The following is a 21119-nucleotide window of genomic DNA, read 5'->3' as shown; positions in this document are numbered from 1 at the left end:
GTTTAGGGATGGGTACCAGTATCCGGTGCCATTATGGCACCAGTTCTGACATAAACTGTAGTAACCAGACCGAAAAGCAGCGCACATTTCGGTGCTTTTTTTTCCTGAGATGTCATACACTTTGGATTCTAGCCAATAATTTTACCTTACCAAGGATAGTAGGCGAGCCCAGATACGTACGATCTTTTAGAGCAGAGCTACAGATTAAAAATGCCCAAGGTGAAGCGGTCAAAAGTCTGGCTGTACTTCACAGCAAAAGATGCAAACTCAGCACCCTGCAACAAGTGCTTTAAGGTGATACTGTGCAAACGAGGTAACACCTCGAATCTGATGAAACACCTGGCGACGCATAGCGTTCTTTTTAAAAGCTGTATTTGATAGCTTGCTGCAAGCCCTCACACATCTACTGCGGGTGTGGTGCCTGTTATCGGACCCGGAGTTAGCAACATCCCCCAAAAACCCGAAGAATAGAGTCCTGGCCCCTAGCCCTGCCAGTGTAGCAGAAATGATGACGGATGATGATGGCAGCAGCAGCCGTTCTTCGCTGGGCGAGTAGCTTAATGTTGTTCGTGTGTAATTTACGTTGAGTAGGCTAACCACGTTATTACATTAATGCATGTAAGGTGAACTAGCAAACATCATCATAGCTACATGTGGCTGTCTTCTTGTTTGATGGCAGATGCTCCCTTCACCCTGGCCAAAATGACCAAAGAAAAAGTGGAAAACAGCTAAACATGAGAGGTTTTTGGACAAAGTTTGTGTTTTTTCCATTGTTTAAGCACTGCTTCCAGCCAAGAGTGATACCATAAATCCCCTATAGCTGCAGAAAAGGCTAACATTGTTATCTTTTTACAAAAAAACAGCTGAACATGAGAGGTTTTTGGACAAAGTTTGTGTTCTCCATTCTTTAAGCACTGGTTCGAGCACTGTTTAAGCACCGGCACCGTTTCAAAAGTACCAGTTTGGCACCGGTATCGGATAAAACCTAAACGATATCCATCCCTAGATAGGTTGGGCCATGAAGGATATACCCGACCCATCCTTTAAATCTGGGGAAAAGGGAGGACGCATTTGTCATCGTTGTCGAATTTGGACAGCCTTCATTGCGTCGCTGTGATGTAATCGGCCTACAAATGCAGTCTCCAAAGGATGCGGCCACTGAATTTGGACACGGCTACCATACCTGAGACTGCTTCATCTTTGCCGTTTAACCGCAGCTGGCATCCTTGTAGATGCATTGGTGCCATCTTCTGTTTCAGTCACTCTTAAATCCTACTACTTATTCCTGCGTCTTTCAGGATCTTACAAAAGCTTCAAATATTGCGTCGACTATTAAATTAGTCATCGACAATTTTGAGAGTCGATGTAATCATAACTAGTCGACTAATCGTGGCAGCCCTAATAGCGCGTCATCCAAACTACGCAGCAGATCCATGACGAACCTCGTGGTTGTTATTAACAAATGGATCACCTCAGAGGTACTTTCGACTGCAGTTTGGTGCACTTTTGGGCATCTTTTATTGTTAGGAAATAGATTGACTCACCGAGTGAGTTGTGAAAATGTGATGCGAAAATGCATTTATGTGAATTGCTCCAAAAAATTAAAAAATTGTGGAAAAAAAATGAGGATAAAATACTTTGTTTTTTAACCCTCAGCGATGTCACAGGAACCAAATAATTTGGACATCCATGCAGCCAATGACATCAGATTTGAAAGCAGGTATCCATCTTTTATATACAGTCTATGTGTTGGGGTAGAAAATGTAAATGCCGTGTGTTGTGGTAAAGTAAGAATGATCAAAGAGGAGACACACAATGACACATGCACATAAGTCAAAGGAAGCATGTTTTTTTTATAAAAGATTCACATATTGGTAATTAAAATAATAAAGTTCTTAATTATACCCGCTTTATCCCAAAAAAAAAAGTAGTTTCAGAAAAAAATAATAATAATAAATCATCAAATCAAACGTTACTTTCTCTGTAAATGATGTAACCAGCTTCAGTTTCATTGGACCACATTCTGATTATTCCGCCACAAAAATCACCAAATGACACTGTTACACAGGCAGAGGACACGCTAACCGTCAACAGTGGTTCTGAAAACTAAGCTAAGCCTAATGAATAAGTTAAACCGCCAATTAATTTATAGATTTAAATGTCAACAGTGCTAATACTTACACCAAACATTAACATGATTTCCAATATTCAGTGTAACGTCTCCGCTTGGTGTTGTAGTTTCAGAGCTGAAGCTCATTCTGACTCTGAGCTTAAACAGGACAGGAGTACCTGTTAGAGCGTTAAACACCCCGAGGTGAAGGCGGCAGCCACTGGGCTACGTGGCAAATGTGGCTTGGAAGAATAGTTAGAAAGGCCCACCCTCTGGTTCTTTGCTCCTTTGTTACACTGGGTGACTGATGTGGCCGTAAGACTAACAGGCAGTCAAACTAGTTCCTGGTGAAGACAATCAGTCGGTCCAGTTTCCCTTCACCGGGCGTGGCAGCTGGATTATGTGCGCTGTTGTAATCACAGAAGAAAAGTAAAACGCCCTCCTGGTTTCGTCTCTCCTTGCTTCTCCTTCTCAGCTGAGGCACTTTTGGTGTGAGACTTGTCACAGCGTTGTTATAAAATTAAAAAACAAAACAAAACAAACCTTCCTCTGATCCAAACCTGCTTACATCCTCCGTTATGTTTTCACACTATATGTGAAAACATAAAGGCAGTCCAGTCCTCCTTTCCCTTCGTGTCTTCACGACCTCCCGCAGCTGCTGTAGTTTCAGCCGTGTGTCCTACGCCCTGCTGGGATTGGGGGAAGGCTTGCCTTCGTAGCCGTACAGGAAAGTGGCCGCGATGACTAAAACGGCCCCGAGGAAGAAAACACTGCAGGCAAGAGCAGAAAACTCATTGAGCTGAAAGAAAGAAAAGCGAAAAGGAAAAAACAGAGAAAAAAATAGCGACTGCTTTCTTTACCTGGTTGGGTCAAAGTCCTGCAGCAAGAAGTACGATATCAGCGTTGACAGGATGATGGAGAGTGACGTAGCGAAGCCCTTGAGGATGTTGTCTGCGTACTTGATGACCGCTGCTATGACCAGACCACCCAGGGCCTGAAGAGAAAACAAACACGGAGACACAGATGGACAGAGGCATGACCTGTAGGGCCAACGGGGAGTCCGAGCCCCAGCTTTAAACAGTCTGTTAGCCCAGAAGTTCGACAATATACGCGACAGCACAGCGAGTGAAAGTTACCTGCAGTGCTACAACAGTCCAGGTGACCGTGTTGTATCCCTGAAACATTCCAGACTCCCTCACTCGCTCCCCATCATAGGCCATCATCCCGAGGAGCCCGAACACCAGGCCGAACATCCCTGAAACGCAGGGACGGAGCACTTCAGAGCGACATTCCCAACACTGCTGTTTTCTATTATTTAAGTAATATATCAAGAATATTTCCACTAAAATCAGGCCTAAATTAATGATTAAATTCTCGTTTTTGATCGTCTTTCTTGTTCCTGCTGCTGAGGCTCTGAGGTTTAACACAGGTGAAGATGCTGTAAGCTCAGTGGGAATCGCAGGAGACTCAGCACATACTCACACGTTCCAGGATAAAAATAAACTAGACAGGAACATTCATCTAACAGAAACATATCGGAGGGTAAAAAGCCCAGCTGGCTCCCCGAGCAAAGACCCGAGGAACCGCTGCACACATGGGAGCTTCCTGGTCCATTTATCACTTTTAAGCAACAGCATCTCAGATCATTGTTCTTCTGGCCTCCACTTTATTTTTCATACTTTTTACTGCGCTGGACTGCGTTTCAAGAACATATACAGGCTGTATATATCAGTTCACAACTGATTTGCCTGGTGATAGATACCAACCCAGCTGGATGTTGCGGACCCACACGCTCTGTTTGCTCTCTTTCAAGATCTTCTCAAAGTAGACACCAGCGAAGCCGCTGGAGAAGCACGCCACCAGCACTGCGGCGAGGCCGACGAACTGGGAGCCAGCAGACGGGGCCTCCTTCTCGGAGGCAGAGTCAGAGGGCCACTGCAAGCACAAACCGGAGAGCCTTAAATTTTAACAGGTGAAAAAAACTCTTTCGAGCTTTCTTCTCCCCACATGTACGATTAGGAAGTTAAATCGTAACCCAACAAACATTTCAAGGAATGATTATCCACCTCAAAATGTGGCGAAACAGTCCAAAGTGTGCTTTGTGTGTTTCGAGTTCCTGTAGCACAGCAGCTTTTAGGTTTTAGTTTTTAAAAGACTGACAGGCCAGCGTCAGAGATGCTCAGAGGCCAATTTGACAGAACCAGACCAAATCTCACCCCCAGCTCTCTGGCTCTAAACGTGACTGCAGAGAGAAACGTCCGTCTTGGAAGCAGAAACAAGCTTCTTTATTGGTTCAATACTGAAGTACACTTTATCCAGGTTCACCCGTTTAAAGGTCACAGTTACTTTGACTAGCAGGTGGGTCCTGGCTCATGACTTACACCTCTCATCCACATTCAGTCACCCAAGCTTCCAAACAGGAGCCAATGCGTAACACCGCTATGGCCTCCTCCATCATTTAGATACAGTCTATGATAACTGCGTGGAGCAGACTTCTCTTCTCTTGCACATCTCCTGCTGAATAAAAGTACATGCTGCAAAAATAATAAGTGCTACACAATCCAGTGTGTCACAGGGTTCGACGTGATGATGTCCAGAGAAAACAAACAAACCTGGGCTGTGTATTTTACATCCAATGAAACATCCAGCGGATACAACGTGCGCCTTCCAGAGAAACTCGTATGTACTTAGTAAACTGGAACTTTGTGTAATGATTATCATTCACAGTGAAGTCTCACTGAATCCCTCATGCCGGGTACCTAATATTCAGACACGGCATCGTCACAGCTTTGCTGCGTTGTGAAAAAGCTGCAGAGCGAGACTTCTTGTGTGATGTGCTGCAGTAAGCAGGAAAACACAGGCATTAATGCACAAAAAAGATGATGCTGAGCTTTGAATGTGCAAAGGAAGAAATCTCACACTTTCATCTTTGGATAAATAAAGATTCAGGACAAAGTGAAGCTATTGTTTGGTATATTCCTCCAACATCAGCACCATCAGCTCCGCAACAAACCTCGCTGGGTGAAAAGTAACAGCACCAGCTTGGAAACGAGCAGCGAAACAGAAGCGGGGTTTCTCTGCAGACTCTGTTTTCTGTGTGTTTGTAGGGTCTGAGATGGAAACAGAACAGTTGCTCTTTAGCATCATATCTGATGTGAGTGCGAGCCTTCGTGGAGTGCCGCTGATAAGCCACGGTCACTCCTGCACGTACCTTGGACAAACAGATCCGTTCACGGCTAAATATTTCTCAGAATAAGTGTAAAGCCAACTGATTGCCATTTTCTTTGTTTAGCCAAGGAGGAGGAGGTGATATGAAAACAGTCATTCCTCCTCTGACACATCATTCATCAGCAGCCAACATTTACTCAGTCTTCTAGTACAAGCCTCATTATTTATTTGGCCTTTAAATATCAGAACAAATAAAACAAAAAACAAAAAAACAGCACACTCAGTGAGTAAATGCTCAGCAGACAAAGGGGACTAAAGTGTCAGCTGCGTGCACACACTGCTTTTTTCCAGTCTCTCTCTGAGCTGAGTGAACATAAGTAAAGTAGCTTACTGTGATTTGAATACACAAATCCATTTTACTTCCTGAATGTCTTTTTGTCAGCCTCAAAACATCTCTGAGCTCGCCTCCTTCAGCCTTAGAGGTGCATTTTCATTCCTGTGTTTTATGTCTGACTATCTCTACACATTTAGCTTTTTTAAGACAGCAAATAAAAGCTGATTGTCTCAAGAAATGGTGAAACAGTGATTCGAGATGCACGGCACCTGCACGAGGGCCACGCCAGCCATGAGAATCAGCAGCGAGAGCCACTGGTACACGCCCAGCCTGCGGCCCAGCATGGACACCGAGAACAGGGCCGTGGTCAGGATCTTCAGCTGGTACGTCACCTGATGGAGACAAAGGAACAAGCGATCAATCCTCCGGTCGTCACGGCGGTCATGAGGCCCGCAGATTAACCTGCCGTGCTGCTTACCTGGTAGGTGGCTGCGTCCAGGTTGGAGAGGGCGACATACAGCAGGTTGTTCTGCAGTGTGTAGATCCCTGAGGGGATCGCCAGCTTCAGTGTTTCTACGGGTTTGTGAATGATTTCCTGACGGAGGACGCTGTTGAGAGCGCGCATGCTGTAACCTGCAGCATGGAAAGAAGACAAAAACCACACATATAGATTACAAATTCTAACCAAGCTTGGAGCTTTAGAGTGAAATCAAAGTACGCAAAGATGACTGAGCGCTTCGGTGCCTCTTGAGGATTCCCCGTCACAGTTTTTAATATTCAGAAAGTAAAAAGAGAAGTGGTCTCTCTGGCCCAAGCTGTGGCCCGTCGCAAGAAACACACCGCCTGACGAGCTCCTGTTAGTCCAGGCTCAGAAATCCAGCTTTACAGCCAGAACCAGGAACTTGGATTTTAAATAAAACAACCAAGACATAATTGCAGTGCCGACTTTTAGCTTTAAAGTCACAGCCATCACCAAATCCTGCGTCTCCTTCCTTGAGATGTTCCGTGAGCCCGGCACGGCAGCTATCTTTACTTTCTTCTGCCTCCAGTTTAGTGTTTAATAGCTGAAAAGCTTGAAGTGACATCAGCTGACTGCCCTGGCGGTTAAGACCATCACATTTCTTTGCTGTGAGAACCTCTCGGGCTGCTTTTGCAGCATACTCAGGCTCTTAAGACAGTTTTGTTTTGCAGCATTTGGCTGAATCTGAATTCATCCTGCTGCTTCTATCAGCAGTCACATCATCAATAAGTGTGAGTGGGCTGGTTCCGGTGACTAAGACCCGGACGTACGCGCCCAGGTCATAATGCTGCTTCCACTGCGGTTGACAGACAATGTGCTATTTGTTCAGATCCTGAGTCGTTTTTCTCCTCCTCCATATTTTTCTCTTCCCGTCATTCAAGTTCAAGTTAATGAACGTCTGTTTCCTGAGCACATGTTAATAATTAATGTTAATGATAATAATTCAATAACAGAACCGGTTAAGTGGCTCAGACTTTTACTGGTCACTGAAAAAAAAAATAATCACAAAAACAACAATGATATACTTTGAGGGAACACGCCTCACCTGGCAATGAAACGGTTTCAGGCAGTCGTCCAATTACTTCTGAGTAGGGCTGCCACGATTAGTCGACTAGTCACGATTACGTCGACTATCAAAATCGTCGACGACTAATTTAATAGTCGACGAGTCATTTGAAGCTTTGTAAGATCCCAAAAGACGCAGGAATAAATAGTAGGATTTAAGAGTGTAATAACGGACTGAAACAGAAGATGGCAGCACTACATGTACAAGGATGCCAGCTGCCGTTAAACCTCGAAGAAGAAGAAGAAGAAGCCGTGTCCCAGAATTCATAGCGCGGCCCAGCTCAGTTTCCAACAATGGCGGTAGCTAGTTAGTTTTAATACTACTCTTATTATTCTTTTAACGTTTAACGTGTTTTCAGGCGAGAATGTAGCTGTGTAAACTTCAAATATCTGTTCAGTTTATCAAGACGCCACATATTTTCAAAAGCGCTCTGACGTTTTCGGAGACGTCTGTTACCCACCAGCTCGATAGCGAGCCGGGGGCAAGGCTAACTAGAGCTGGTGAGAACACCGGACTCTGGGCAAATCATTTTCAAACCCACCGCTGTCTTTCGCTACTCAGGTTAAACATGATATACAAGTCACTTAGATAACTTAATGTTATTATTTGGCTTTTTTCAGTATTTTATTTGTTCCTGAGTAAATCGGCTGAGTTTATTGAACTCCAGGGAAACAATCTGCATATTTCATTAAAATTTAATTACCATCTTGTCTTTATTTTTAGTTAGCACATACCTTAAACACTTCAAGCTATAAGCTAGTGATAGTTATATACGAGCAGATGCATGCTGGTGCAATAAACTGTCTGGTTTTTTTACGTACAATGGATGCATGATCTGATTAGTTGACTAATCACAAAAATAATCGGTGACTAGTCGACTATCAAAATAATCGTTTGTGGCAGCCCTACTTCCGAGCCTCTGAAAACAGACTGTGTCTAAAAACATCTGTATTTGCTGATCAGTGAATGAAGTACTTTTCAGTTTTCAGAAAAAAAGACTGCTATTAGCCAAAAACGAATTCTGAGCCTCACTGATCCAGAAAACCCACCAACTGTAGTTTCAGCACGTCAGGAACAGTCCACCAAACCTGACTGCAAATCCTCAGGCTGCACGCACACTGACACATTTCCAATTTAAAGCAGGACTCTCAGTCTCAGTCGTGTTAAAAAGACTGTCTGAAATAAGAGGCCTGTAAACGAGTATCACGTGACCATCTGTGCACACGAGATGTTTGAAACTCTGCAAAGAGACAAAGATCAACAGCACGTGTGAGGCAGTCACGACAGAAAACCCAGACACAAAGCAAATACGGCACCGGAGCGAAGCAAGGCACAGGGAAACGAAGACCCACGGGTGGAAGATAAAATAACAAGACACGACAGCCCAGCTAGAGGGTTGTTTTTTGTTTTTGGACTAATGATATCCAATCAGGAAGCTCACATGGACGTGCGAATCCCTGTTTTCTGTAGTTTTAGTGAAAGTTCTCAGAATTCATCCTGATTACCTCAGAAACAGAACCTCTCAGGTAATCGGGAAAAAATGACCTCTGATGAAGAAAACATCAGTAAACTCTGAACAGGTGAAGTTATTAACAAACACAGAACTGAAGCTGAAATAAGATAAAAATCACTTTAGTCACAAGCATTCACAGTGCTGGTCCTGGATCACTGGATCAGTTTGAACTGCCTTCCTGCTGCAGGAGCTGCTCAGCCACAAGCATATTTAACATTTAAATCATCTTTCATGTTCTGGGATTAAACAACAAGCCCAGCATGATTTGTGCTTTACAGATCAAAGAAGCCAGACCTCAGACGGCACCGTGATGGTTCCTGCTCACATCCAGCTGGACTTGTTTGAGCATTTATAACACTTCACTGTGGCCTAAAGTTTATCACACATGACAGGACCGGTGCCGGGAGCTGTGTACACGGACTCACTGTGCTCCTTGAAGACCAGCAGGACGCAGGTGAGGATCTTCATGACCTCGGCCACCACCACCGCTGATGAGGCCAGGTACCGCGGGCCCTCGGCCTGCAGGGTGCGGGAGTAACGCATGGTGAGCACCAGGGAGGTGGTCTGGAACACCAGCACACCCAGTGAGAGGTACTTGAGCCGGGGAGAAGCCATGGCCACGTTTCGGCGAGCAGCTGGAGACTGAAGATGAGCAGAGGAGAACAGAGCCGGGGGGTGCAAGAACAGGAGCAGGTGTTTTACTCCGAGGCGGTGGGAAATGCCGACGGTTGGTCTCACCTTTCGGTCCGCTCACCAGTAACTTTGCAGACTCTCAGTTCGGTCTTGCGCTGTCCGCTCTCTGCGGCTCCTCACACGGACAGATGGACACGGTGCTGGCGGATCACCACAGCTGTCAAAACAGCAGCTCAGGTCCTGGCGTCCATTGACCCGCACCGGATATCAACCGCCCGTTAACTTTTCAGCACGCTCGCACCGACCAATGCATCACGACCCGCCATCCCGCTTAAAACGTCCACCAGAGGAAAGAGTAAATTGCACGGGGAAGAAAACTCCAGCCAGGTGAAGATAAGATCCCGGACGACTTCCGCGTTAGCAACTCTTCTTCGTGTTCTCGTCGTTTTCGGGTTCGTGTGAGACTCTGCCTCCTGCTGGGCTGACACGGAACAGCACCTCGGCAGGATAAACGGGAGAAAACTCCAAACAGAAAATATCTGACTCTATTATTATTATTATTATTATTATGCATTTAAACGATTTGCATTTTCAGTAAAGGTTTTAAACTTCTGAAGTTAATGAGATGGAACATTTTTCTCAATGCCTGACCATTTATAGTGCATTTCAGGGTCGCGGAGGTGGGCTGGAGCCTATCCCAGCTGCCATAGGGTGAGAGGCCAGGTACATCCTGGACAGGCTACCAATGAAATAAACTACAGTATATACATAGAAACACACTGAGGCATGTAATAGAATTTAATCTGTCTCCTTGGAAGGATTCTTACATTAGTAGGAAGCAAAAAGACTCCTGACAGTAATGTATCTCCTGGACGAGATTTGGTGCGTGTCTGTGTGTTTAAGTGTGGTAGGGTATGAGTTAGTGTGTGTGTCTGTAAGCCATAAAGGAACATGCAGAAAGCGAGTGCATTTCACATAACCTCCCGACTGCACGTCTGGACTGACATGCAGTTGGTCTGAGGAAGCCAGAGAACCCACACAGACATGCAAATGCCACACGGAGAGACAGACGTATAACACAGAGGAAAAGAAATACACACTTAATATCTTACAAGTTTTACTGTGACCTACAGACGTCTACAGACCTCTGCAGGCTCTCTAAATCTGTCTTTACACCAGTGATTATGTCACCACCACTGAGATCTTCTTATTTAAAAGCCTATTCTTGGTTTGCATTCAGCAGAGAAATGTTGGAAGTTACAAAGTCCCAGGATTCACTCATCTGTCCCAAAGGTTCGCACTGAATTCAGGTTTGCAGCGCCTTCCTCGAATAATCTGCAGTCAACTAAAACTTCAGGAATGTAAGGTGATTATAGATGACTTGGATGCAGTAACTTCAGGCCGTGTTAATATTTCTTTTGTTTAAGGTATTCATCCTTTATTGACAGTGCAGCTTACACATTTTGATTGTTTCTGTGTTTTATTTTCATATCTTGTACTTGTTGCATGGATTTGTGCATAAAGTCTTTTTGTTCTTCCTGGTTATATAAAATTCAAAATGCTGTATTTTGTGTTTATTATCTGATGTTTGGGGCCCTGTTTATGAGCATTTCACAAATGCCTCATTTACATGCAATCGTGTTTTCAATCGATCTGTGTAACTGTAAAAAGCAAAAGTATTATAACTTAATTATCTGTAGGCATTGCATGTCCACTTCCCTGCCTTTGACCTGCAGAGCAGTACCCAGAGACACTGCTGTAGTTTCAAATGCAGATTTAAAGGACAGAAATGACTCAGTTTGGCTTCTTTGGTGTATTTATGTAGTGATGCAACAGTACATAAATACATGTGAATTATATGAAAATACTCTATCCAAATCCCAGGCACTGTTCAAACCTTTGTGCTTTATTGGCAGTACAACGTCTGCACTGTGCGTCTGAGGAGGGATTAAAGAGCATCCATGTGTGCATAAAGAAAAGCACTGTATACACGTGGCTTTAAGTGCTCAGTAGGAGCAGAAATGTGTTATATGAATAGCATCCATTTACCGCTTACCAAGAGGATTCATGCAGATGAAGCCTGAATCAATTAGGACAAAACAATAAAGCCTCTGACTCAAGTTTAACCTTCAGAAATGGCAGATTTACCAGGCAGAGCGAAAAACACGATGCTACATCTACCAGGTCTAACATGGAGGCCCTAAAAAAAAAAAATCCACCTGCAAATGACACACCTGTAAAAACCTGCCGAGACACGAAGATGCTCCAGGACAAGACAGCACGTGCACTCGTGTGTGGAGATCTTGGCTTTATTTCAGTAAAGCATTCGTTCGATCATTTGTTTTGTTTTTTTAATCCAACAGATTTGATCAGTTTTAGTTCTACAACACACAAACACGGTAACAACTACTTCATATTGCAGGTATATTACGGGCTATTTGGTTAACAGAGAAGAGTACAGTAAACTTAAAAAAAACATTTTATATACAGAATATAGACATGACCTCATAACCTTGCATATGCACTGGAGCTGCTGTGATTCATACAAAAAAAAGTTATCTGATGCCTGAGCGCCCCTACATTCGTACAAACGTGGATTTGGGGAGTTTTCAGGCTGGGTCTACAAATACAACTCTGCAGAAAGGTGCAGCTTTTGTGTGTCTGACTTTTCAAACAAGAACAACAAATGACAAGTTTGGACACAGGTTTCATATTTTTGGCTGAATAAAACAAAATTTGGTATGTGAGATTTTTCTGAACGCTGAACGATTGTCCTTTTTTGTTTTAAACACAGCAGCCACATAAAAGCTCAACATCGACCTTAAGAAAGAAGACAAGTGACTTTCTCCTTCTACGCACGATTTACGACCGTTAGAGGTGCGGAGACGCAATGATTGTAGCTATGGTTATATAACTTTGGAAGAGACGCTATTTATAACAGAGGCACTTTAAAGACGTGGCGATTTGCCTCGGCGAGATTCAGAATTATACAGGAAGTGTGCACCGTATTCATATAAAAACAAAACAAAAGACATGCTAAGCTCAGATATAACGAGCAGAAGATGCTCGGAGTGTCTGTACATTTTCATATACAACATACTGAATCTGGTGACAAACTAATGTACGCTTTTCAGTATTAATTACTCAAATACAGCTGTACCACCTGCAGAGAGACAACCGCACACTCTCATTACACCACCCAAGGACTGTAGCGATAGCGTGCAGGTGGAGCTCCATTTTCTGACCTTTTGAAGTGTGCAGGCAGATATTTGATGTTTAGCAGATGTTACTTTCATCAAACCTCTGAAATACTTTGAAAACTTTCACATGACAAGCGCAGACCCATGCAGCACCGCCCAGCAGGCCTCGCCGTGCGTTTGCTACATGCACTTGTTGTTTTTTCTGATCGTACAGCAGCCTCTCAGTGCCGCTCCCCTTTAACCCAGCGAAAGCACGAATGCAACAAACGTGGTTTTCCTTTGAGAGTAAAAATATCCACTGAATATGACCCATCGTATTAAAGTGAATGGTTTCAATGAGGTGTTAGTACTGGCAGGTTTATTACACTGAACAGAGACGGACGATCTCAATGCAGGAAGTGCCCAGTCTTTTCTCGCCGGTCTTTTTTTAATCCCGCACCAGCTGGTCAGAAGCTCCTCGATGATCAGTTTATGTGTTTGGTGCCAAAACATGAAAAGTCTTGATCCAGCCAGCAGAGAGCAAAGGCTGCCTCACTGGACTTAGAAGAACTCGATCAGAGAAAAACTCCAAAAGACTTTTACTCAAAAATGTTTAAGAAACTATACACAGTCTTCTGAAGTACAAAGAGAAGATAACATAAGAGGTGATTGATTATTATAGAAGAATAAGGGATTAAAGACAGACGTGAGAACGTACTGATTGTGTTACTATGAGTACACAGAAGCCCCAAAGTCAGTCGGTTTCTGCTTTCTTCCTCTTCCGCCTACGCAAACACCTGCATGTTTCCGAGCTGAGGCTGCTGAGACGCTTGCGGCATCTGCTGCGACTGCGGCTGCAGCTGCACCTGCTCTGGAATGTGTGTGTGGTGTGATGACGGCAGTGTGTGGTGGGAGTTCCCCAGAGGGGTGGGGCTGGTGGTGACGTCGGACCAGTCCGAGTTGGAGTGCGGGGAAGAGGAGGACCAGGGGTCGGGGGATTCCGGCGAGGGGGTGAGATACGGGTGCTCGCTGGGCGGGTGGGCAGAGTGGCTGGGCGTGGTGCCCTCCGAGCCCGCTGTGGTGTAGCTGTGCTGCGATGGAGGCGTTGGGTATTTATCCACCGGGCTCTGCATGGTCGGGTATGAGGGCAGAGCCCGAGACTGGCCCTCGATCCCTGCGTGGCCTCCGTGGCCGACAGTGTGTGGGTGCTGCAGGGTGTGAGGGAGCCCGTGAGCCATGGCCATCTGATCAGAGATCTGGTATATCATCCCCGGGGTGCAGTGGAGGTGCCCCGGAGCCTGCTGGGAGTGACTCTGAGTCTGGTTCTGACCCTGGGACTGCGTGACTTGCACCTGCCCCTGCTGAGGCTGCTTCAGCATGGTCTGGCCTGCTCCGGGAGTCATCATCTGGAAGGTGACGATGGGTGGCAGCTGCTCCCTGGTCACGGTGACGTTCATGGGGGTCAGCCCGACGCTGCAACCCTGGCCGTGGTGCTGGGCCATGCCGGGGTGGGATCCCGGAATCTGATGAGGAACCAGGCTGAACATGGGGCTGTATCCGTGTTTGTTCATGCTCACCCAGGTCTGCTGCTGTCCCAACATGTGGCTGACAGGGGGCAGCATCTGTCTGGAGGTGGGGCTGCTCAGCAGGGGCGGGGAGTTTGCCGTGGTGGAGACGGCAGTGGAAACGTCGCCTGCGTAGGAGTGAGGAGACTCCAAGGAGTCGACGGGCGACATGGTGACGGAGCTCTCTGGAAGGCCTCCTGCTGCCTTCACGCCATTGGTGCTTCCTGCTGCCGTGCCTCCTCCATTTCCTGCTCCCACCCCAGCACTTACAGCTGCCCCATCTCCTCCTGCAGGCTTCTTCCTTCTCTTAGCCTTCATGTCTTTCATTTCTTTGGGCCCTCCACCAACACCTCCTACTTTTGTGCCCCCGCCCCTCCTGCTCTTCTTCCCCTGTGGTCCAGGGCGCATGCCAATGTAGCCTGCTCCATTTGCTCCACACATAACAGATGAGTTTCCTCCTCCACCCATGTGATTAGGCCCATTGTGGGGACTGTGAACCAGATTGTACTGATCCAGGAGACGGACGATGTCGTGGTGCATGCGTTCTTGAGCCGTATCGCGGGGAAGCCGATCCAGATGATCAGTGATGTCGCGGTTGGAGTAGTGGTCGAGGAGAACCTGTGCCGCCTCGAAGCTGCCTTCCCGGGCTGCAAGAAACAACGGGGTCTCCTCCTGAAAGAAGCAAAGGGAGCGGTAAGCACAGCGTAAGGAGCTCCTATTTTAATACGAACAAACAGGAAAAGCAGGACCAGATCCACAGTTTGTTTACACGGTCAGTTTAACCCATACAGGGTGTGTCCCACAGCCGACACAACAAACACGGAGCAGCTTTTGAAATCTTTGACAGATATTAGGGAGAAAATATGTTTCTGCAAATAAAGTCTGATATTTTTTCTTTACAGCTCTATTTCATAACTGTCCTTGTGTTTGTTGTGATTTATAATCAGCACATGAAAACAAAACATCTCACCTTATTGTCTTGCATGTCACGATTGGCTCCGTTCTTTAAAAGCACAAGTGTGGCCTCCACATTATTGACTGCAGCTGCCCAGTGCAGAGCAGATTTACCTAAAATGATGGGAAGATGAGAGAAGAACCAGAGCCGCATTAGCTAGAAAACTATTATTACTGCTAAAATTACAGCTAATAATGTAAACGCAGCAAGTCCCTGTGTTGGGATATGCTTGTCCTGCTAACATACTACATTAAAACTCACATCCTTTAATGAATTTATTCACACATTAAATACGAAAAGCTTCAGACAAAGAAGAGGATTAGTTTTCTGACCGTGGTCGTCCACAGCGTTGATGTCAGCGTGGCAGTGGATCAGCTCTTCCACCATGCCCTCCACAGCCAGCCTGGCCGCCAGGATCAGTGGAGTTGTGCCATCATTCATTCTGGCGTCCAGCTCCGTTGCACGGTTACGGATTAGAATCTGAAAGGGTGCAAAGACACAGTGAACAAAACGCGACTGGCCGTCACACTGATCTGCACCAGATCGCAGAGGCGTCTCACCTGAAAGACTCCCTGAGCGTCAGCCGCCACAGCAGCGTGCAGCGGTGTCCTCCCCATGTTGTCGTGGGCATTTGGATCTGCTCCGGCGTCCAGCAGCCTCTTAGCGGCGTCGGCCCTGGCGTAGCGGGCAGCCAGGTGAAGAGCGGTTTCTCCGGTACGATCGGTCTGAGCAATCAAAGACGCGCCCTGAGAGATCAGGTCCGAGATGACGCTCGGTCCCGGTTCATCTCCGCTCTCTTCCTCCTCTTCTCCATGCAGGCTGCAGTCCGGGGCGGCACTGCGCAGCGATGCCAGCATCAGCGGCGTGAAGCCGTCTGAAAGAGTGAAGATTCATTAGCGAGACAGATTTTTGAAAAATTATCAAATCTAAAGGTTTTTGTCCCCCTACCGGGTCCCTTCACATTAACGTCCAGACAATCAGTGTCCAGGTCGGCCTGAGGAGGAGTGAGGCTGATGTCAGCAGCTTTGCGATGCTGCAGGGTCCACTCTCTTCGATCTACACCTCCGTCCAGAGCAATGGGCAGCAAGGGCTTGTCTTCAGTCTATAAAAAGCAACAGATCTCAGAGTGAAACTCACAATGACCAAAGCCTTTCCGTATGCGCCAAACGTCTTTATTGTTCACTTACTCTCGGTTTCTTGGATGGAGCCTCGTCTTCCAGCCATCTCTGACTCTGACTTCCATCAATCATGCTTCCATCAGTCTTAAAATTCCTGATATAGAAACAAAAGCAGTTTTGAAGACAATGACTCTCATCCTGCTTGTATCTGTGTCATACTCTATGGTCCCCTGAAAGCTCATTGCGGTCATTTCAACAACAACCTTCTTGCATTACAGCATATATTTCACCTGAGCACACTCAACCTCTCCACCTTGTTTTACGCACACGGTGTTCATTTGTACGTGAACTCACTTCATATCAAAATCATCCTGTCCAACAGGCTCTCTCCTCTTGTCATTTGTAGCAGCCATGAAGCCGTCAGGCAGCCACAGGACGCCGTGTTTGTGTTTCCTTTTGGCTGCTAGCATCCCGAGCACCAGGATGAGCAGAATAACAACCACTGCCACTCCAATCAGAAACATCAGTGGTGGAGGTGGAGGTGGAGGTGGGGAAGAAATGCCTGAATGGTACAAAGACAAGTGTAAATACAGAGGTTTTAGTTTGAAAATGGATATAAAGCACTTATATTCCATTCATTTCTGAATGACAGATTTACTTACTGTCAACAGACACTAGAGGGTAAGGGAGGTCAGCCTTGATGTGGGCTGCTGCAATGAAGGAAGCGACTTCTTCTGTGCTTGAAAAACAGTGAGAGGGGCTCTGGGAACATTTGCGGTTATCTATTTCCAGGTGCACCTCGGAGCTGTGCAATTAAAAGTGAAATTCAGTCGCCGGTAAGCAAGAAATTTGTGATTCATTTGGCAAAGAAATGCACAGACAAGAAATTACGCGTCTGTCGTATCCTTACCCAATAACCTCCTTGTGCAGCTCCCGCTTGCTTCTCTGGGCATGTTGTCCCAGTCCCTTTGGTGCTCCGAAGTACGGCAGAACCATTGGTTCGTTGTTTTCGTTCAGCTTCACCTGAACGTTGGTGTGCAGCAGAGCTCCTAGGTAGCGCAAGAAGCCCCTCAGGTCTCCCAGCAGCTCCTTAGGCTGCAGGCGGACCACGAGAACCAGTGTGCCGCCCGCAAAATTGGCAGGAATGTCAGAACAGTCCAGGCCGTCCCAACTGCAAGCCTCCGTATTGCAGCTCGGGTCGCAGATTTTATTACCATAGTGGTCCGCGCAGTACCGGTCGTACCTTACATAGAAATCACAATCAAGAACAAGAGGTAAGGATTTGATTTTAAACACATGTTTACAGAAGAGTCAAGGGGAGAGTCACATACTTGCAGGAGGAGTTTGAGGTTATTTGGCACTCAAAGCTGTCAAAGAGGCAGCCGGGGTTGTCACACTCCTTATCGCAGCGCCCGTTCTTAAAGAGATCCCAGCAGGGAACAGAGGCCTTGCAGTTTGTCCACGGCTCCCTCTGAAGCGAGCAGTCCCCTCCGTCCCACCGACATTCATGGTTGTTACACAGATCGTCACAAACGTTGTCTCCTGCTTGCCTTTCACAGTCTTCGTACGGACAACTCCGGGGCGTCGGCGTAATCTGTCTGTTCTCGCAGTATCGTCCGGAAAAGTAGAGCGGGCAGTGGCAGCTCAACTGGAACGGGTATGCCTGGTCTTTCACGCAGGTTCCTCCATTTTGGCAGGGCAACGGACATCTCACCTCGCAGTGTGGCCCGCTGAAGCCCGACCTGCACTGACAATACAGATGGCCGGACGCTATCTTCACACACTGCCCGCCATTCTGGCATCCTTGTTTCGCACAGTCCTGCATTTCCCCACAGTCCAACCCGGTATAGCCCTATAAAACACAACATGCTGTTTAGGTGTGATAGTAAGGCAGTAGATATTACTTTATCAGGCAAACTTTTACAACAAGCATTTAGTTTCTCCTACAAGACTGTTGCTACTCTACTGTACCTGAGCCATGGTGTGGCCCTCTGAAGCAAGCATGAGAACAGACAGGGAGCAAGAGGTTAGTGCAGAGAAAAAGCACGCACTGACGTTCAGGCAGAAGAACGACAAACAGCCAACCTGCTGTTATGCTACACGCCACAGATGTGACAGTTGCCGTGGCCGTAGCTACACGGCAGCATAATCAAAGACAATCATTAACATTTATATGTTTTTATAGGCTTTTTTTTTTTTTTAGGACAAACTCATGGAGGAGTGTTTAAGGAATAAGAATGAAACCAGTAGTTATTAAAAGCTGATGAGCACAACGGGCAAATAACAAGAGCTGCAAAGGCCGTATGAGGGATAAAGAGGAGATCGCTTACATTAGAAAACAGCCAGCTTTAAAGAGAACTTACACGAGGACAAGAACAGCTGTAGCCGTGCACCGAGCTCATGTTCATAGAGCAGACGCCTCCGTTGCGGCACGGACTGGACAGACAGAGATCCACCATGGATTCACAATGACGACCTGAGGAAACAAACACATTTCGTCCCCTTTTTAAAAAAAACAGCAAAAATTACTTGTGGTGCTGTTGTGTTGTTTTCAGAGGTTAATGTGAAAATACCCGTGTAACCAAGGCGACAGCGGCACTGGTAGTTATCGACCAACTGGATGCAGTCAAGGCTGCCGTGACTGTGGCAGGGTCGAGTCTTGCATTCGTTCAGATCCCCCTCGCAGTGGTCACCAGTGAACCCCGCCGGGCAGTTGCACTTGTAACCGCCCACACCGTCTTCACATTGTCCTCCATTCTTACAGAGAGGCTCCAGAGAGCCAGGCTTGGGGGCACAGTCATCCACGTTAAATTCACACTGGAGTCCTACGACATACAGAACAGACAGCATTTAATTTGCACTCAGTTTTATTTTTAGATCCAACAAAAGAAACTTTTTTTGAAAAGTACAACATCCAATCAACATTTCCTTTCCCACGTCAAGAACAACTAAAGAAGCAGGAAAGGTTATCCTCAAACATTAGCATCACTTTCTGTCCATACTTTAAGTTTAAAGCTTCCTCAGCTGTTAAACTAATCTCCTATTATGTGCACGTACCGTGTGTTCCAGGTGGGCAAGCGCACTTAAAGTGATTGATGAGGTTGATGCATGTTCCTCCGTTTAGACAGGGCTTTGAGTGGCATTCGTCCACATCATACTCGCAGTTCACCCCCTGGTAGCCTGGTTTACACTGGGACAATGAAACAAAACACAGAGGTTAGCTCAGTTGTTTGCATATAGAACCTAAACATAAAACCTGCCAACACATGCACACATATCAAGCTGAGAGTGCACTTACTATGCATTCATACGTTCCCTGATAGTCCTTGCATGTAGCACCGTTGCGACAAGGGTTTGACTGACACTCGTCGACCATGTCTTCACAGTAGCTGCCTGTGTATCCTGGCTGGCAGTGGCACTTGTGGGCATTTCCCACATTCTCACACCGGCCAGCATTCTTGCATATATTCTCCAACTGCAGACCTGCAGCCAAACACATATGATGAGTTTACCGTGTACAGAGGCAGCCTACTACAGTGATTAAACTGTAAGCAGGAAGGTAACAAAATCCTCGGGCTACATTTAGTATTTTAAATTTTCCTTGCAATAATATAAACAGTAGGTCATTATCACTCTTGATATCTCTGCCAAAAAAATACTTCCTCACCTTTCCTGGCGGCAAAATCCTGGCACGACTGGTTGGGCACATCACAGTAACGTCCATACCATCCAGGCTGACAGTGGCAGGTCCAGGAAGTTGCTGTCTGTGAGCAGGAGCCACCATTATGGCAGCGCACCTGGCTGCACAGGTTCACATAGTTCTGCATACAAAAAGAAGGTTTTGAAAACATTTCATAAAAACAAACCAGCACAATTCACAGCCCCTTCGATGACATCGACTGTTTAAAACAAGACAGCAAATATGAGAGATCTGAGTGCACGAGGCCGCCTGTCGTGGCTCTACAGAAAGCAATGAAGCAGCCTCCAAGTAGATGCACCAATGGTATCAATTTGAAGCTCATAAGTAGCTTCGTTCTCAAGTTATCACATTCACAAACTTGGTGTCAACGCTGCACCCCAGCGGGGTAATGACAACACCCCATTAGCCTTTTAAAATGTGTCAACTCTCCTTGTACCTACAAAGGAATTACAGAATTATGCAGACCCACACTGCACACTTACCTGGCAGTTCTGTCCACTGTATGCCATGGGACAGGTGCAGCGGTAGGTACCCAGACCGTCAGTGCAAGTGCCTCCGTTCTTGCAGGGCTGAGAGTCGCACTCGTTCTTCTCATACTCGCAGAATTCACCGTAAAAACCCGGATGACAACGGCAGGTAAATTTACCGATGTCATCAATGCAAGACCCGTTATTGAGGCACGAGCTGGACGGAGGAAGAAAAAGAAAACAGGGCTTTAGGCGGGGAAAGTCTTTAAAATCTACTGATGCAGAAATATGTATGTATTCGTACTCAGGTCGCACATATTGGGAGACAGCATCTCTCGTGTCGACAGGGCGCTTACCTTTCAGTACACTCGGGGATGTTGTTTTCACACAGTATGCCGTTAAAGCCGGGTCGGCACTTGCATACAAAGCTGTTGACGTAATCCTCGCAGGAGGCGCCGTTTCTGCAGGGATGGCTGGCACACTCGTTAATCTCAACGTCACAGCGCTTTCCCTCAAAACCTGGGCGACAGTCACAGACGAAACTCCCGACTTCGTCCCTACAAGAGCCTCCATTCAGACACGGGTCTGCAGAACACAGACGAGAGGAGGAACAGGCTCACTAAACCAGTTACTGAATAAACAAGCACACATCTGAGCACGGCTCAAACTGTATGAGCACCTTTGGCTTTTATGAGCTATTATTAAATAACCGCTGATGGTTATTTATTTTAAACGTCATTAAATTAAATAAAAGACTGGTGGAAGTTACGATGATATTGGATCCAAAGACA

General features: G+C 46.2%; 2 protein-coding genes across 4 annotated transcripts in view; both read right to left on the bottom strand.

Moving 5' to 3' along the window:
* Window positions 1-1968: 1968 nt before the first annotated feature.
* On the bottom strand, window positions 1969-9740 carry slc35a3a (solute carrier family 35 member A3a). 2 transcript variants are annotated; one of them, XM_085347615.1, is made up of 8 exons: window positions 9466-9740; window positions 9137-9353; window positions 6091-6245; window positions 5882-6004; window positions 3877-4045; window positions 3247-3365; window positions 2971-3104; window positions 1969-2880 (listed from the first exon to the last, which is right to left on the bottom strand). In XM_085347615.1, exons 2-8 carry the CDS (start codon window positions 9324-9326, stop codon window positions 2790-2792), a joined length of 981 nt encoding a protein of 326 aa, XP_085203741.1. In that variant the 5' UTR covers window positions 9327-9353; window positions 9466-9740; the 3' UTR covers window positions 1969-2789. The 2 variants fall into 2 exon arrangements, with proteins under 2 accessions (XP_085203741.1, XP_085203740.1); XM_085347614.1 differs by having other exon boundaries at window positions 9137-9740.
* Window positions 9741-11620: 1880 nt separating this feature from the next.
* notch2 (notch receptor 2) overlaps window positions 11621-21119 on the bottom strand; it is a 40685-nt gene continuing 31186 nt past the window's right edge. For both annotated transcript variants that reach the window (XM_085348728.1, XM_085348729.1), the window contains exons 19-35: window positions 20685-20913; window positions 20344-20545; window positions 19829-19982; window positions 19460-19644; window positions 19219-19351; window positions 18735-18986; window positions 18525-18637; window positions 17493-18013; window positions 17072-17404; window positions 16824-16966; window positions 16516-16723; window positions 16231-16315; window positions 15992-16145; window positions 15604-15917; window positions 15376-15523; window positions 15059-15156; window positions 11621-14760 (exon numbers count right to left, since the gene is read on the bottom strand). In XM_085348728.1, the coding sequence (XP_085204854.1) occupies window positions 13309-14760; window positions 15059-15156; window positions 15376-15523; window positions 15604-15917; window positions 15992-16145; window positions 16231-16315; window positions 16516-16723; window positions 16824-16966; window positions 17072-17404; window positions 17493-18013; window positions 18525-18637; window positions 18735-18986; window positions 19219-19351; window positions 19460-19644; window positions 19829-19982; window positions 20344-20545; window positions 20685-20913 (4724 nt within the window). In that variant the 3' untranslated portion in view covers window positions 11621-13308. The remainder of the gene's footprint in view (window positions 14761-15058; window positions 15157-15375; window positions 15524-15603; window positions 15918-15991; window positions 16146-16230; window positions 16316-16515; window positions 16724-16823; window positions 16967-17071; window positions 17405-17492; window positions 18014-18524; window positions 18638-18734; window positions 18987-19218; window positions 19352-19459; window positions 19645-19828; window positions 19983-20343; window positions 20546-20684; window positions 20914-21119) is intronic.

This window comes from Diplotaxodon limnothrissa, linkage group LG23, assembly GCF_057381915.1.
Source record: "Diplotaxodon limnothrissa isolate DT_005_m linkage group LG23, D_limnothrissa_male_GT1.1, whole genome shotgun sequence".
NCBI classification, from domain to species: Eukaryota; Metazoa; Chordata; class Actinopteri; order Cichliformes; family Cichlidae; genus Diplotaxodon; species Diplotaxodon limnothrissa.
The sequence above is the reverse complement of the archived record's forward strand: the minus strand, read 5'-3'. Positions and strand labels throughout refer to the sequence as shown.

Coding starts and splice junctions, on each gene's coding strand:
- slc35a3a (XM_085347614.1), bottom strand. CDS start 9,326: ATGGCTTCTCCCCGGCTCAAGTACCTCTCACTGGGTGTGCTGGTGTTC. Junction 3,366..3,876: donor GGTCCGCAACATCCAGCTGG/GTTGGTATCTAT, acceptor CCTGCGTTTCAG/GGATGTTCGGCCTGGTGTTC. Junction 3,105..3,246: donor GGACTGTTGTAGCACTGCAG/GTAACTTTCACT, acceptor TTTTCTCTTCAG/GCCCTGGGTGGTCTGGTCAT.